Raw genomic sequence first — 18,077 nt, 5'->3', positions numbered from 1 at the left:
GTGCAAAGTCGGTTATAGTCCTGAGTTGGAGTTCCACACGTTGCCATTTTAGAACAGTCTTTACCTGAGGATCAGCATAAAGGAACATGAAATTAGATGTAGTATTTTTCTTTAGCAGAGTTGCCATGAGTACATACACTCAGCAGAGACAGTGGTTACGTCACCACACAGCACTGGCCTGTCGTCCCTGGTGTTTGCTCAGTGAATATCATTTTAGAGAACAACCTCTGGTGCAGCCTTTTTAAGCTCTTGTAGGACAGGCGGGGCCAACAGGAAATCTTAAGCCTCGTGTGGAGGAGGTAGAAAACTTTTCAAACGCAACATGTCTAAGGGTGTGACCAACCTGCTGACAAAAAAACGGTTGACAGTGATGCATGCTTATACTGATATGTGCTGAAATGATGTAGAGGAAGGTGCATTTTATATGTGCTTAGGGATCTTTCAGAGGTCATACATAAGATACTTCCTATAAAACATTCATCAGTGGTATTGAAAGATTGAATGGGTCTATACATTGTCAGCTCAATAAAATACTCCTGTGAGGTTTTTACCAGCTGACAAATATATGGCGCAGGTCAGTGACCTGGCCAGACAAGCAAAATTGCTCTTCAGCTCAGTTTAATTAGAGAGTGTAGAGTCTTTCTGTTGCTGATGGGATTGCTGTAGTCCTGTGTGCTTTATTCTTCTGCTGTCTCTGCTGTGTAAATAATCTGTCCTCCGCTAAAATAATCACAATCTTTGCTTTAACAGCAGCATTTACTGGCTTAGTTATGTCTGTGCTCCGTTAGTTAATACATCTTTTTTGGGGGGCATTAACGTAGATGTGAACCTCCAAAATTCAGGCCTCGGCAACAACACATTTCGCTATGACATGTGTTGTTCTGTTTGTTTTTAAAGATGCTGGACATTACTGCTTTGTGATGTTGTTATTATTCCAACATTTTCTATGATAAAGGATTGTACAATCTAAAAAAAGTACAAACACCTTTTAAACATATCTTACCAATAACCAAAAAGTAGGGAAGTTTGATAGTGGGTGGAAGCTCAGTAAGTTACTCATCTCCACAATGATGTTAAGTACATGATAATAGAGTAGGAACTGGCAGGAAGTGATGCAGACATTCTGGAAGGGTGACTCACCTCTCTTCTCAGAAAGATGAGGTCATTCATACCTCCCTGTGCTCGACCTCATCTCTCTGTGTCCATCCATCAAGGGATTATTGTTGAGTTCTGACCAACCACAGCACTGATTTAACCCATGTGAGGCCCTCCTACAAGATTACTTGCACGTCATAACATGAGTATGATTTTCAGTGAAGCATCGAAGCAGCCTGAGTGTAGCACTCTCCCTCTCTTCTCTCTGTCCTCTGTCCATGTATTCACCCTGCCCTCTTTCTCACTATCTACCCATCTAATCATCTAGCTTTGGGCTACTGGTAACCATGGAAACCACCCGGTTTGCTCTTTCTCTGTCCGCATTGATACACATCTCTCTCTTTTCCACTGTCTTCCTCTCATTTCCTCACAGAATTTGAGGGCTCCATCACGTATTGAAAACTGCCTTACCCTCACACATCCACTGTAAAGTGGGGTTCAGTGGGAGTGGTGGATCCTCTGCGTTGATATTAAGGACTACTCTTTTGAGTGCAAATTGTCCACTTTAAATTATTAAAAAAAATTGGGCCAGTTTGATTGACATTGCTTTGTGGTTCTTTTCCATTATTAATGAATCTACTACTATTTTTTTTCAATTGTGTTGGAGATGGGGTGAATCCTTTAGTCCAGGGTCTGGGAATTTCCATATGCAGCCCTGCAAGATTTTTTGGTAAGGCAATTCATAATAAAAACTGGGACAATATAACATCCAACTTTATGTTTTCGTGACAGGCCTACATTCACATTTTTCAGAATGCATAAAGGTAGAGATTTCTTTGCACAGTTACTCATATCCAAGCAAAATTTGTATTGTACGTATTTAAACATGAAGTATTATTTAACAGTTTAAAAACCCACAAGATATTCAGTACAAATGAATACCATTTATTTATCTAAATTGTTGACTAAAAGTTTTGTTTTAAATCAACTAATTGTTGCTGCTTTAAATGGCTAAAATAACTTGGTTGTAAACATTATGCAAGAAAACAAAAAAAAACTGAATCTGCATAAATAAAGTGCTACTGAAAATAAATTACTCCAGCTGCCACTGCTGCAGGTGAAACCTTTTGATCTCTCAATACATTAGTTCCTAATTTAACAAAGTTTTTCATTTCACAATCAACACGATTATGAGTTAGACAACATAGTAGTAACATTTCAGACTTTGGGGAATGTTGGTGTTTTGGATCTCTGTTTGTCTTCCTGATACTCAGGTGCTCTGGTAAAGGTTGTTGATGTTGGGTTTGGTTGACACAATGTCTGGTTGTCATGCAGATCTACTGACACACCCACACCACATCAAACTTTCTGCCTCATTTGTTTCAGACAGGCTAGCCCACCTCAGACCTCCCCCTTGTTTTGTAGCTGTCCAGCAGGCATGCTGTCAGAGAAGCAGATAACCTCTTACTAACCTTGAGCTGTAATAAGGTCTGCTTGTGTTGTCACTGGGCTTCAGGTGGGCAGACGGAGGCGGGGGTTTCAGTGCTCAACGCTGACCAAAAGGGCACAGGGGGCACAGGCTGGGCTGACAGATTGTACCCCCCACCCCCTTCACATTGGCACCTCAAAGCACTGCTGCCTGACAGCTTGTCTTGCGTCTCCTGGCATTAATGGTGGGGATCGCTGTGCACACACAGGAGGGCTGGAATCAGGGAAATATTGTATTACTATTAAAGGGAAATTGCATTTATATCAGACATTCATGAATTCAGTGTCTGTGTTTGTGTTCCTTTAGTCATATTTTTGTATTTTCAAGTCAGTTAATGCCAATCCTGGTATTCAGTAGAGAAAACTGAAGGTGCGAAGGTGAACAAAATCCAGTCCTGGATAAAAGAGGTGTTCAGAAGAGTAAATACTTTACTGCCAAGTGCTTAATCAAATTAAGTTTAACTGTGAGATAATGTGTTTTTTAGGTGTTGATGTGTATTGTAAGTGAGTGAAATTTTCTAATAGAAAAATCAGACAAAACAGGAAGACTGAAGGTGTTGTCCTCTGTTCTTGCCTTCAGCTCTGACTGTCTGGTCTATTGTCTGTCCTATCTAAACATCTCTCAGCAGAAATTGAAAGTATAAGGACAGTGACACAACGCTGCTGCCATCTCCACAATCTTTAGTGTTGACTTTCCGCAAGGTCGAGTGTCTTTTGCATGTGTTTGTCTGCAAATGGATGCCTGAGAAGGAGATGAACTGGAGCATCAGTAGCCAGTCGTTCCTTCAGTTAACAGACGATTATCCTGCTACCCAATGATTTGTCTCTGTCTGTGTGTATGTTGGTGATGTTAGCATGTACAATGACTCTCATTTCCCCCATATCTACACCATAGGGAGTCATCCCTTCCTATAATTTGCCCCCAGCAACAAGATCTCATTATTGAACCCAGACGTGTGTATGTGTGTTTGCGTGTGTGTGAAAATTAGACTGATTTTATGCATGCAAAGCATTTTTATTATGGGGCTTAAAGCGTTAAAACATTCTGAATGTGTGAAAAACGTGTTAAAATTACATCTGTCTGACACGTTTCCTGAACATGCTAATTTGTGTCTTTGTTTCACAGCGTTGAATACAACTTCAGTCTTCACCTCGTTTCTCTCATGCCAATTAAACAACTATCACGTCTGCTAATCAGGAGAACTAATTACGGGTTCCCTTTGTCTGTTTCAGAAATCGAGCGATAGCCGATTATCTACGTTCCAATGGATATGAAGAGGCATATTCCACTTTCAAGAAGGAGGCGGAATTAGATAATGTGAGTAGATTGATGATGGACACGTACATCCTCACAGTCAATCAGACAATTTATACCAACAATATGCCTTGATTTCCACTTTATTTCTCATTTGAGTCAATATGTTGAAAAGTGTGCCTGGGAGCACCTGCCCCCAATTATGGTGGTGTGTTCCATTAAGCTTTAAGCTGTGATACTGTTTTCCTGCTTATCTTCGCTGTATTTGAATATGGTTGAGATGCACTGTATTAGGTATAGATGTACCCAATAAATAGGTACAGATGTTCCTAATAAAGTGGCCAGTGAGTGTACCTCAGTGGTATTATTTTACTGAAAAATGTTCCTCATATTCTACTCCCCACATGTAAGTAAAATATTGTCCTCAATAATAAAGATATATTGAATCTACTTGAGAAAAAACAGACTCTCTCACTGTTAATCCAATATAGATGTGAACAGCTGCCACCATCCTTTAAGCTTGAAGTCTGTACTTACACCTCCTAATCATTGTATTTTTAAACTTGATATACCCTATAACAAAGCCAAATTGTGACAAAGCCAAACCCTCTCTCTCTGCAGGGCCTCTTCTTTCACCTTGCCTTCATGTGACACCCCAACCCCCCTCAATGCTCTAGTTTTAAATTGCCCTGTGGAAGAATATATACATACCTGCTTGAACACACAGATTTATGTATCACTGCTTATAGGCTGGCAGGCTGCAGTGAAGCCTGGCGCTTGCCATTTTGTGTGTCCTAGTCTCTTGTTTCATTCCCTTTGTGTGTGTTGGTGTAATGGGCATAGTGTCCAGGCAGATGGTAGATTAGATGACTGCAGACTTGTTCAAACTGGGTTTCCCCATTCTCTTTCTACTCCATTTGCCTCAGTTCATGTCTTTGTCTTTTCATAAACCTCATGTTTATAGTCGAAAGAATCAACCCTTGTTGTTTATATGTGTCCATGTCGAGCTAGTTTTGAAATTGGAGTGAAAACACACATTTTCTACCTCACTGACACGCATGGCTTTCTGTCAATGTGGATTTTTGATGCTTTCATAGTTATTAATAGCCTCAAAACATGGGCACACACACAATACAATCATAACATTTATATCGGTTATATATTTTTTTAGAATAAAGTGAAATTTGATTTTTTTACCTTTTAAAATGTAATCGCATCTAGGGAAAAGGCCCTTTTTTATTTTACATTTAAAAACTGTTCCAGGAGGAGAAACACTAAAAACTCCTCATAATAGAAATATCAATTTTTGTGTAGTGTAAGAATTCTGGAACAGTGATACATCAAGTAATATTTCTAATTTGGATAGCTGGAAACCATCAAAACTTTTTCTATCGATTGATTTTCAAAATCCATTACCTGTACTTTTTTTCTGAACAACTAATTTATAAATCATTTTAGCGCTGCAGCTCCGCGTGTAATATTAAATTGTTGTTCAAAGAATGCAATTTGAGTCTTTCACTGCAGGCTCTGGGAAATGGTGATGGTTGTATTTGACTGTTTCCTTTAGAGCAAACGGTTAATAAATCAAGAAAATAATTAGTAGCTGAATTGATGATGATAATAATAATAATAATGATTGGCTGAAGCCTCAGCATTAAATTGAATTTGAATGTAGTGACAGAGTAGACTTCCCTCCACATTGTTTTGTTTGTCTCTTGGCAGTAAGATTCAAACTGTGAGTGCCATGAGGTCCGTTACGTAAAAGTTAGCAGCCAGCTTGTGGTATTATCCTGCAGGCTTCTGTCTGCCAGACCTGCCACAAGTTAACTTCCACTGCTGCCTCTGGTACTGTGTGTGTGGCTGTAAACTGCCTAAGTCTTCCTTGTCTGCAGAAGATTAGCCCGTGTGAGAGGGATTAGGACTAGGGTGTGTATTTATGTGCGTGTGTGTATGTGTGGCGTGTATGTGTGTCCTACACTAGGTTGGCGGTGTCTGGAAGTCAGGGTTGGCTTGTGACTGGTGTGTAAATAATTCCCTGTTCGTTCTTACTTGAGCCAAAGACTTCAACATGCCACCCCAGCTGGCCCCCCTCCCACGGGTCTCACAGATTATGCTGAGCCCACAACTTTGATTGGCTTTCTTTGCATGTTTGCTGATATTTTAACAACCCCCCACTCTTTTCTCCACAGAATGAAGAGTTGGATAAGAAGTACGCTGGCCTTTTGGAAAAAAAATGGACCTCAGTCATCAGATTACAAAAGAAGGTTTGTGGGGCCTTTTCCTCCTCAAAGAATGGTTGTGGGAATTATAGTATTGTGAATGGTTCACAAAATTACTGCTGAATCTTACTGTAGGAAATGTACCATGGAAAGCATTAACTCCACTGTTAAACAAAAGTATTACACATTAACAGACGCAGGCAAACTTAACCCCTTTATTTCCTCCCCGGTACATGTGTAAGATGTTATTTATCTTATTTTCTGCCCTTACGCTGCTAACTCATACCTGTTTGCTCTGGTTAGGTGATGGAGCTTGAATCCAAACTGAATGAAGCTAAAGAGGAGATCACCCTGGGAGGACCCGTCAGTCAGAAGCGTGACCCCAAAGAGTGGATTCCACGCCCACCAGAAAGGTATGCGCTGAGTGGGCACCGCAGTCCGGTCACCCGCGTCATCTTCCACCCAGTCTTCAGTGTCATGGTGTCGGCTTCTGAGGACGCCACAATAAAGGTCAGTGCTGGTTTAACAATGACAATTTATTCATTTATTTAAATGATGTCTTAAATGATATTTGCTGCTGAGAGCTGAGGGCCTGCAGGTTTTTTAAATAAAGCTGCAGTAGGGGATTTTACTAAGGTTTTCCTCTAGGAATGAATATAGGCAATTAAGTGCTGTCACTGGTGTATTCAGAAATAAAACCTGCTGGACTGTGCTCCTTTGCACATGATTAGATAACCCTGGTCTGTTCTGTCTGTCTGTTAATGTTTGTTTTCATTTCATAACCATGTACTGTGTGTACTTTGTGTACTCTTCAAGGATTACAAAGCCACAGTAGAAAATGGAAACTTGATGATAACCCTCAATGATGAGCTTCAATCCTTTCAGTTTTCCAGGGATAAAAAGCAGCTGCCTTCCTTATGTTACTTCTTGGGTTTTAGGATATTATTCACTGTACACATGTATTTACTCATTGGAAGCATCATTATAAAGAAATTAAATTGTGTCTGGTAGTGATTAAAGAATTATTATAATATTACACTTTGTGCTTTGCTGTGCTGTAACTTGCTTTAGACTAATTTATACTCGAGTCAATACTGTCAGCAGATTTGTAGTCAGACTTTAATGGTAATAACAAAAATATTGGTATCCAGCTGAGATCACAGAGGCTGTCATGTGTTGCAGAGCTGGTTGTAGAATTAATGTATTCATTAAGTAAAGCATTTAACTTGTGAGAAAATAAAATAGATGCTGATGAAACGTGTGGTAGGCAGATTTGTGTACTGCACTTGGTCATATGACATTGTCACTAATTTATATTGCACAGTATATCTTGAGTGTTTTTGGATTAAAAAAATTATATATTTAATCCAGTTAACCTAATTTGCTGAGACACAATTTTTGAATAGTATTTGTAAAAATAATATTTTCAGTCTATGATGCCTTCCACTCCCAGTTCACACAGAAAGTACAGGTTTGGCTCAGCACCAATTATATTTAGTATGCAAATGTTTTAATTGGAGCAGTTTTGACTAAAGCACGTATTTATACTTGAGAAATGTCAAACATAAGATCGCACTTTCATTATGGTTTCAAATATAGATTTATCAGCTGTCCGATTTCAGAGCTTCCTGCAGGAGACGACTGCAGGCTGTACTGTCAGTGTTTGTGTTCACACCCCCCTTCTCACATTACAAGACCAAAATTCTGTTAAATATTTTCTAATTTAGTGCTAGCTTGGTGGCAGCTTGTGCTCATTCAGTTCAATGGCGCATCTCTCTCCTCCTGTCCATCTAAGAAGCTTCACTCTTCCAGACACGCCCTGATCTACACAAACATGTCTCTGTTATCTCTGTTCCCTTCGATTTTGACTCCATGGTCTGTCTCAGGGCTATATTTGCGCCAGTGTCCCTCCCTTGCCCTGCTGTACAATGCCAATACTCTTCTGAGCTGTTTGTCCTCCATATATTATTCATCAGACAATAAGAGACACTTGTTCATCTCCTCCTCGGCTACACCCACACAGCAGGGATTCCTCTCAACGTTTTGGCATCATCTTCCTCTTCCAACCTCACACCTCCCCTCCTCCCCCTGCACCCCACCCACCCAGCACACTGCCTCATTAATCTTCCACTTAAAGCTTCAGCTGCACCACCATGACTACCTACCATCAGAGACATCCATCCCTCAGCAGGAGGAGGCAGGCATGGGCCCAAATTTAAAATTCAGCCCTGCTTTCTTGCACCTCGCTCCTAGCTGGCTCGTCTCTCTGTTGCTTAACTCCCCCTGTGTCCTACTTTTCTCCTCCTGAGCAGCTCTGCTAAATTTTTAACCGGGGAGTCGACCTTGTGCTCTTTATGCTGAAAAGCAGAGATTTAGAAGCTCACCCGCTTTCCACCCCATGGCATTGCCTGGTATTCAGACTAGAAGCCATTTCATGTCGTTCATTAAGTCTGACTTTGTGTTCATGCCAACTCTCTTTTTTTTCTTCTTTTTTTTTTTGATAGGAAAGGTTGCTTTGTTTGCCCCAAACAATCAGTGGCAATTGGTACATTCACCCTGTTACAGAAGCTGCAATGCAAACAGTCAAAAGCTGATATGATTAATTTATTTTACAAGCAGTCAATCAGCATAAAATGAATCCATTTAACATTTTACAATATATTAATTGCTTTCGACATTTTCTATGCAAAAACGTTTTCTTTTCTTTGTTATATGCCATTAAATTGAATGTCAATAAAACAACCTTAAGCCATCTGGCTCTTAGAACGTATGAATGACATTTCACTATTAAAAAAAAGAAGTAAACAATTGAGAATTTATTTTTCAGATTTATCAGTACAGAAATTAAATGTAAATTGTATCCGAATTGACTATTACTTTTGGCCATTGAATGATCACAATCCAAGGCATTGTCCCCTGAGAATGTCTGTAAAAGCTACTTCAATAATATTCTGAGGAGAAGAAAATCATCAGTGTTGGGTTACAGGTAGTTAATTGATTATGGGTAGGGTAGAGGCTGCTATTGAACACTGCTAGTTCACTTGTAGACTGTTAGACGAGGTGTAGCTCAGAACACATTAACTGAATTGATCTTCTCTTGGATAAATCCCTTTACACACACATCACCATCTGCACTGTCTGTAGCTTCCTTGGGGGGCAGGCAGGAGGACCAGGGGGAGGGAGGAGAGGGTGGGGCTCTCATGTCACCGTCTGCTCAAAATCTCCCACTCCTCGAGATGGACCACGAAGGGTTTATCCCTCCATGACAAACCGTCTGCTCAAAAGCTAGAGAGATGCAGCAGCTTTCTCGGGCTATAAATCTGAATTATTACAGGTCACACCGTTTTCTGTCGTTACTGCAACTGGCTTCACTGTACTCAGCATAATGAGCTGTCTCATGGCTTTTATCAGTTCAAACTATATATATCTTGGAACATGCAACCCTGCCATAAGTACCTTTAGCAACAGTAATGCATCATGGATTCCCTAATTCAATTTGTAAAAACAGTGTGTGAGGTCTGTGTGAGCTCTGAAGACAAGGGTAATGGCAGTGTTTTTAATGCCGACAGTGTTTGTCAATGTGAGCAATGAAATGTGACTTCTTCCTTGAGTAGCCTGCCTCTGTCTCCTCAGCTTGTTTTGGCTTCAGGGTTGCTCTGCTGAGGAATGACCTGACGTGGGTGTCATGAATGATCTGACACTCTGGGCTTTGCTGGGTTCTGGAAAAGTGTTAAATAAAAAATTAACAGCACTGGCTAGTCAGTAACATACAGACTTTGGTTAGTGAAAAACTGCTCAGTTCCTCTTAAGATAACACTTGTATGTTTTCTCTTCTCCAGGTTTGGGACTATGAAACAGGAGACTTTGAACGCACACTGAAAGGCCACACAGATTCGGTGCAGGACATCTCTTTTGACCTGACAGGAAAACTGCTAGCATCCTGCTCTGCTGACATGACTATCAAGCTTTGGGATTTTCAAGGCTTTGAATGCATCAGGACCATGCACGGTAAGAAGATCCAACTTAATTTTTTCAATAAATACAAATGCTGACTTTTATTTCTCGTCGTCATGGACATTTTCTGTTGTGTTTTCCACGTCATTGCTGTGTAAATGTAGCATGTGACTGTACTCAGGGCTCAGGTGGTGTAAATACTGTTCATTATCGCATTTGATTCTGCTTATAAGCCTCAATCTGCTCCAATTCACTGCACCCTATGCTGAGATATCATGGCCAGCTCTGACAAATGGACTGCTTTATCACGTGTCTCGCTCCACAGTACACTCCCTCCAGGCGCTTTGTCCCATCACTGCTTAAAATCTAATCATTTACAGTCATTTAAATGATGAAGAATTGGCTCAGGTTTTTGATGAGCCTATTTATATTCTTTTTCTCCTCCACCATTGGTCATGCCATCAATGAAAGAGTCCTTGGGCAGACATTTCCCTCTTTTACATCCTAATTTTCAAATGTATGATGGCAACATATGCTACATCTGCCCTCAGGCTTTGCTGATGTTCGGCTCCCCAGTATGAATAGTTTTAATTTCCTTTTTGAAACTGAGAGATGCCCCCCCCCAATACTAACAAGCCAACAGCATCCTAAACAGTATGAGTCTTCAGCACATATAGGTCCCCCCACAAAGTGCTGCTATGTCTTCATCACTAATGTCTGTCTGTGAAGCAGACTTGAATGAATATCAATGAATTAAATGAGCCTACTTAAATAATACAATTTTTTTAATTCTAGCTGGAGTTGTAAATCCTGCTTTTTGTCGAGTTTACCTGGTTCTCTGTTATAAATGAGGGAGTGCGCTGCTGGCACACATTCTCAAACAGATGAGGTGCATTCACACTCTAGCCGAGATCATTGTCTGAAACCTTTGATTTAACCTTGCCTGTTGTCGTCTTCATTTGTGCCCCACTGTTTCCCAACCATCCTTCTCTTTACCTCATCTCAATTCACTTCTAATTCATCTACTCAGCCTTTTCTTGTTTTTTTTATTTACCCCTCCTCATCTATATCTGAAAAAAATCAACCGGGCCAACTTGTGAAGTAGATTAGTGCCGATTTGGACAGCAGTTTAATTATCCTCTTCAGCACCAGATAGCACTTTATTGTGGCGCAGCCACCCGTTATCATAGCTTGATGGCATGTACACGCATGCACGCACGCGCGCGCGCGCGCACACACACACACACACACACACACACGCATATGCACACACACACACATACACACACACACACAGAGTGTTAAGCTGGCCTTTTAGCGTATACTTACTGTTGTCTTCTGTTGTTTAGCAGCTTAAATATGGCCCAGTGCCTGGTAATTAGCCATCTCTTATTCTCCGTGGAACAGCATAGACCTCAGTAGCTTGGCTGCCTGATTTGTCATTTAATTGGCTAATTACTACAGAATCCATCATTTTTGGAGCTGTTTTTGGCCAAATATGTTAAGAAAAAGTGTCGCTGAATTTTTAGCATGATTTTTAGATAAAGTAAAGAAGAGGAGACTAAAGAAATCAAGTGTTGCTGTCTGAAATTATAAAATGACATCAAATCGAGCTTGAAATGGGCTTGTGTTGCTCAGTGTTTATAATTGTCAAAGATCTTATTTAGTCTTTTCTGTTTTTCAGGACATGACCACAATGTTTCGTCTGTAGCCATCATGCCCAATGGAGATCACATTGTTTCTGCCTCGAGGGACAAAACCATAAAAATGTGGGAGGTGGCAACTGGGTAAGCAGAAACCAAAAACACCCTTTAACCATCCTAGAAAACCACTATTTTTTTAAGGTTGATGTTGTGACTCATGAATCTACTCTGAAAACTGGATGAACTTATTTTATTGTTATGTGCTTGTTAGATACTGTGTGAAGACCTTCACTGGCCACAGAGAGTGGGTCCGTATGGTGCGGCCAAACCAGGACGGCACACTGATCGCCAGCTGTTCAAATGACCAGACAGTGCGTGTTTGGGCTGTGGCCTCGAAAGACTGCAAGGCTGAACTGCGGGAGCACGAACACGTGGTGGAGTGCATCTCCTGGGCACCTGAGAGCGCCCACCCCACCATCCAAGAAGCCACAGGCTCTGAGGTAGAGAACCGCTCAGACTTTTACTAATTTCTCCTAATTATTCTCTGGTCCAGAAGGTTTCAGGGGCGTTGCACTGCAGTTTTATGCTTGATGGATTGGTCATTGCGTGCACCAACTATGACATTGACATGATGGCTTTCCCTTTCATACTCACCCTTGAGGCACTTGATTCAGTCGTCTTCTCCTTAATGATAGATGTCACAATCTCACATAAACACAACAGTCATTGGCTTCTTTCCTCCAGGAGCACCCTGGGCTTGTGCTTTTACAAATCCGTCATGTTTTTTAATTCCAGTTTCCTGCAGAATGCCCCATCAATCTCTCTCCAGGAGCCATCTGGGAATATCTCTGCTCCGTCAGGTGTCATACAGATGTTTGTAAAAGACAGGAACAACTAACATAAAACAAGCTTAAGCCAATCAAGTCATATAAACAAATGTTTTATCCAAGCCGGATCTCAATTGGTTGAAAATGAAAAAATTAACACATCCCCATACATATGAAGGGTCTAATGATGGCGTTTGGATATAACCAGTAAAGTCAATTACTGTGTTTGGATGTTTAATTTGTAGCTGATGCAGCTCTTCAGTGACCTTGCACCTTAATGTGACATAATCAGACCTCTTCAAGGCAAACAAAGCTATTAGATGTGTTCACTCATTCACTCTGGATTTCTCCCAGTGTCAGATGAAGCAGAAAGACTGCCTCTACATGCGCAACCATGTCATTTGGTCTTATACATCACTTAACAGCCATCTGAACAAACTCAAATGAGGTGCGCATGTGTGCACACACACAAAAGCGAATATCAGCATTGCCTTAAGTCAACCCACGGTCCCTCGTCATGCCTTGTGACCTTGTGTGTCCAATTGTAGCTTTATCAGATTAAAACAATATTTCCCTTGCAGCAGTTACCCTGTTCCAACCTGTGTAAAGCTGCAACAAACAGTTGTCTTTGTTATTAATTATTGTCTTATATGCCTTTTCTTGCAACACTAAAAGACACACATGATGATTGGAATGAATCAATGCATTTAATATTATTTACACAACAACATGAATGCCTCAAATATCACTTCCAGTTTTATGGAATGAACAATGCAGACCTTAAGAGATTGCTATTAACTCAAAGATGTTTTGACATGCGTTCGTCCTATTTTTCAATAATATTATACACTTACACTCTCTCTAACGTGTTTATTTGGGCTGTTCTGCTTGTCAGTGTGTTGTGCTACAAGCTCTTTGACTTTTCTGGTTATCGCCTTGAGGCACCTGCAAGCCTGTTTGAACACACTCTCAACTGGTGCAGTGAAATGAGTGAGTCCCGTGTGGCAGACACAGCTTGTAAACATATTTTATTGTGTTTACAGAATTTGCGGTTAACGTAGCAGTTTATGAGTTTGTTCCCCATTAGTGTTGAGAGGATTAAAACCTGCTTGACCATTAATTTGTCATCATTATTGACTTTAATTTGTTTCCACTCTTTGTTCCCAACCAGACCAAGAAGAGTGGTAAGCCAGGCCCCTTCCTGCTGTCTGGCTCTAGAGACAAAACCATCAAGATGTGGGATGTCAGCATTGGCATGTGCCTTATGACACTGGTGAGGACCATCTGAAGCGAATATACTTTTTTGTTTGTTTTTATATAAATTCATGAGTGAGATGAATTGGCTTAGACCTGGTGTCTTGAGCAGCATCTGTCCGTGTCACAGGTCGGCCATGACAACTGGGTGCGTGGGATCACCTTCCACCCTGGAGGCAAGTTCATTGTGACCTGTGCAGATGACAAGACCTTAAGGATCTGGGACTACAAGAACAAGCGCTGCATGAAAACCCTGTGTGCCCACGAACACTTTGTTACCTCTCTGGGTAAGCAGCTCTTCGCTTCACTCCCCCAAAACAAAGGTTTCATCCTTGTTGTCTGACCAGTCAGTGTCTTGAGGTGCAAGGAAATCTCTTTGTTTAGATAAAGGTTCAGTATCTTCTCCAGCGTCGGTGTGTTCAGTGTCCTGAGGGTTGCTGGCAGCAGGGGGGTAAGAGGGAGACAAGCGCTCCAGGATTTTCCCTCTTCCCCCTTTATGTATCTGCAGCTTTTTCTCACATCAAGGCTGGAGAATTCTCTTGAGGAGGAGATCACTGTGAGCTATTGAAGTGATGAACAGGTTCTCTTTATCACCCGAGTACACAGTTGGCTGGTCAAATATATTTTGGCCCGTTTTAACAGTGTTTTTTTTATTAGTCCAGAATCAAAGTCATGATACTGAAAAGCTGGCTGTGTCGCGTAAAGGCCACATTGCCAATCTACTACCTGTCCATATATTATTTATAAATCCATCTTCTTTTTTTTTTTGTCTATCATAAATCATCTCTTGTGCCTCTCTGAGATTCAGTCAAGAGGCCTGTTAATTATTGCAGTGGAAATGGGTTGGCAGCAGTCGTGTTGCATATATTTTTCAGTGAATCTCGGCACAAGCAGAGTTAATTTCCTATCTCGTACTTCTTTCTGATTATCTTTTTTGTTTTCTTCTGCAGATTTCCACAAGGCTGCCCCCTATGTCGTCACTGGGAGCGTAGATCAAACATTAAAAGTGTGGGAGTGCCGCTGATCTGGACCTTGCAGGATTGGACCACCACCCTAATTACCACGGCGCTCCTCTGGATCCAACCTTCCCTCCTGCCATCCCACCTACCCCTTTCATCCCAACACCCCCCCTCCCTCCACCCCCTCATCTAAAATTAAGTCTCACCCGCACATCTTCATCTCCTCCGGCTGCACTTACCCCCATGGTTATTTACCCGTCGCGCTCTCTGGTCCAATAACTTTTGTCCTTCTTTGTAAATTATTCCTGGATGTAGATCAAGCTATTAAATGTTACACAAAAAAGTATTCTTGCATGGTAATCCAAAATTGTATACTGTAAATTTACATAACGTTGTCTAGAAGTTCCATAGGTTTAACACGGGGCTGGCCGTCTGTCACGCAGCCTTACCGACCAACCGAAGGCAGATGTTTTTGACTGGGTGTAAAATGTAGGGCACTAAAAACCAATAATTTAAGAAATGACAGTGTCTTTATGTGTAAGATTTATTTTTGTCTATTTTTTTATTTCGGTTTTTTTCTGTTATTTCTCTCCTTCACTGTCGTAGTCTGTTGGTGCCTAGCTTGGTGAAACTTCCGAGAGACAAGGCAGGAGAAGCATATATGACGCGATAAGATGCGATTGTTTGTGGGGCTTTGTTATTGAAATAATCTGTAGCTTTATAACGTCACTTCTCAAGTGTGCATACCATTTCTCTTCATGTGGAACTAGGTAATATTTTATTGGCTGTATATACGAATGTTTCAAACTGTTGTCATTGGACCTCGGGGGTTTAAAAACAGCTTTGTACTCTTGTCATGTTGGCACATGAACCACTGCTAGGCTTTAGATAAATGATCCCGTTTAATGAATCGGCAGTAAAGAAAAAAAAGTTGAAACGTTGCAGAGCGGCTCTGTGAAAAACCCAAAGTTTTTTACTAGAGCCCGATGTAGCCAGCATGTTTGTTTGGCTTTCGCTGTTAGTGAGCACCCTGGGTCACAGCAGCAGTTAGGGGATTACACCTATTTAATCTCTAGCACTTGATAAAGACCTTGGGTGTTTCTCCCTCCACCAGACGATTTCCTGTGACCTTGCATGTCAGACTTTTGACAAACAGACTAAACCCTCTGTCCACTTCTAGTCTCCTGACCAGTCAGTCTTGGTTGAGATCGATGTACCATAGGAATTAGGAAAAGTCAGAAAATGCTCAGTCGACCCATGATGCATCTGAAAGCCACTAACAGAAGCCTCATGTGAAACAACCCTGCTAAAGATTTAACTACAGGCATGATGAGGAGTCAAAGTAAGGTCCCCTGGGTTTGATATCTGGGATGTGCAAAGATCTCTTAATTTTAGGGGTGAAATTTAAGTTCTGCATAATAAAAATGGTTTTGAGTGGAAGAAACAGTTTTCTGTGAAAATATGAATTGTAAATTTAGCTTGTTATAGAGAGATTTGGCAATTTTGTATTATCGCACTAAAGGGTGAAGTGGATGGGAATGAAGGATTGGTGAGGAAGAGCTAGCAGATGATGAGCTCTGTTGAGGCTATTTTATCATCAGAGGGGTCTGATGTAGAGGTTGTGGTTTTATCGGACTGACTTCTTGCTGAAAAGAGGTGGAGAAACTCCTGGATTAGATAAAAGAGGAGAATGATGAAGCCTGAGCGGCGAAGATCTCTGGAGACGAACCCCACAGACAACCTCAACAATCTTTTGAGTGGCCTTCCTCAAAGTTTTGACTTTTGGAGCTGTGACTGTAAAACGAAAGACTGTAAAATGAGGGCAAACCAGGCCGTGCTGTAGAAACGACCATTCCACTCCCCGCTGGAGGACAAAAACAATGAACCATCATGCTTGTGACTGTCGCTGGCGAGGTGATTCATTAATCGTGCACATCCCTGTTTTCACAAAGTCTTTGGTCCTTTTTAATAATGATCAAAGACGACATTAAAATTCAATGATGTTGATAAATGCATAAACCTATAATTTCTGATTAGCCTTTTCATTCCAATTCAGTTCTTGGCTAATAAAGAATTCCACTGCTTAACTGATGTTAGCTTATTTGCCAAGTGTTCTTCTTCCTGTGTGTGCTGGACGCGGTGATCTGCTGCTCAAGTTCCTACTAGTGGCTACTGTGAGCCTACTGTGACCTGTTGATGTAGCACTGCTGCATGTTAACCTGCACCAGCAGCAGAGCTGTCCGAACATTGAGCATTCACAAAGATTCAATTCTGCTATTCACAGACCAATTTGATTGAATATTGATCTGTATTGAAAGTAGTTTGACATTTTGGGAAATAACGTATTTGCTTTTTATGCAGAGATTTGGATGAGAATATTACTTTTCAAGTCGAGAAGAGCATTACATATTGTACATTTTTTGAAAATCTAAATTTGTGGACTTAAAGAGTTAACAGACTGTATGTATAATGCTGCATTCAGGCACTGTCAGCAAAATGGGAGGAATGAAAACACGTTTTTATGACTCATAACTCCCAATTATTTAACCCTAGTGCTGCTATTAACCTTGTATTTAGAGCATGTGATGATGGCACATATATTTTGTAGTTTTTTGTAAAATTAGATGAACTGAATGTATCAACCAGCAGCAGCATCATTTGCGAGCACTCTGCAAACAGTTTGTTGCTTATTTTTTATCAAGTTGAAAATAATTGTCAGAAATCATCTATATCTTTGACCAATGACTGCAAGGCTGATGGGAATGTTTCCATTCCTCCACTCAAGCTAAAAATGAATTTCTAAACAATTAGACGTGACTGCAGCGTGTGTTGACAAACTTTCTGGAGTCCCCCTGGTTGCCTGGCAACTGATATCTTCCATTGGCTAGAGTCTGATTGTCCATTTATGCTAAGCTAAGCTAACAATCTACAAAACATCCAACTTCTCATCTAAAACTGTAATAAAGTGAATCAACCTTTTTTCCCAAACTGTCAGACTCCTCCTGTAACATCACTGAGTGTGTATGAGTTCAGGCAGCTCTGTTCTCTGGTCGTAGAAAGGTTGGTCGTGTTGTGTGTGATGCAAACTGATGAAGGTTCCCCACCTCCGTCTTCTGTAAATGCAATGGGATTGTGGCAGACTAGGATGTTCCAAAGGAGAAACCCTCTCCTTTAGGGAATATTACTGATGTCTCCCTTTGATATGTGCCCCTTCCTCCGCCCCCGACCCTTACAAAGGTTTTTATTTTATCTTATTTTATTTTCTACAGGCTGTTTTCTCCTGAGTGGAGAATCAGCTGGTTTTTGTAGTCCTATTTGACATGGCTATTGAATATGCCAGTGTGTTCAATGTTCTAGCTGAAGCCAAAAAAATGGAGATGTGT

General features: G+C 40.9%; 1 protein-coding gene across 1 annotated transcript in view; it reads left to right on the top strand.

Annotated features, from left to right (window-relative positions):
- Positions 1-16,785, top strand: part of pafah1b1a (platelet-activating factor acetylhydrolase 1b, regulatory subunit 1a) — a 28,954-nt gene extending 12,169 nt beyond the window's left edge. Inside the window, exons 3-11 of the mRNA XM_053422220.1 lie at positions 3,817-3,901; positions 6,028-6,102; positions 6,361-6,567; positions 9,897-10,065; positions 11,696-11,798; positions 11,926-12,154; positions 13,653-13,754; positions 13,866-14,022; positions 14,686-16,785. Of these exons, the coding sequence (XP_053278195.1) occupies positions 3,817-3,901; positions 6,028-6,102; positions 6,361-6,567; positions 9,897-10,065; positions 11,696-11,798; positions 11,926-12,154; positions 13,653-13,754; positions 13,866-14,022; positions 14,686-14,759 (1,201 nt within the window). The 3' untranslated portion in view covers positions 14,760-16,785. The remainder of the gene's footprint in view (positions 1-3,816; positions 3,902-6,027; positions 6,103-6,360; positions 6,568-9,896; positions 10,066-11,695; positions 11,799-11,925; positions 12,155-13,652; positions 13,755-13,865; positions 14,023-14,685) is intronic.
- Positions 16,786-18,077: the final 1,292 nt, after the last annotated feature.

The sequence above is a fragment of the Pleuronectes platessa genome, chromosome 5 (assembly GCF_947347685.1).
Source record: "Pleuronectes platessa chromosome 5, fPlePla1.1, whole genome shotgun sequence".
NCBI lineage: Eukaryota > Metazoa > Chordata > Actinopteri > Pleuronectiformes > Pleuronectidae > Pleuronectes > Pleuronectes platessa.
The sequence above is the reverse complement of the archived record's forward strand: the minus strand, read 5'-3'. Positions and strand labels throughout refer to the sequence as shown.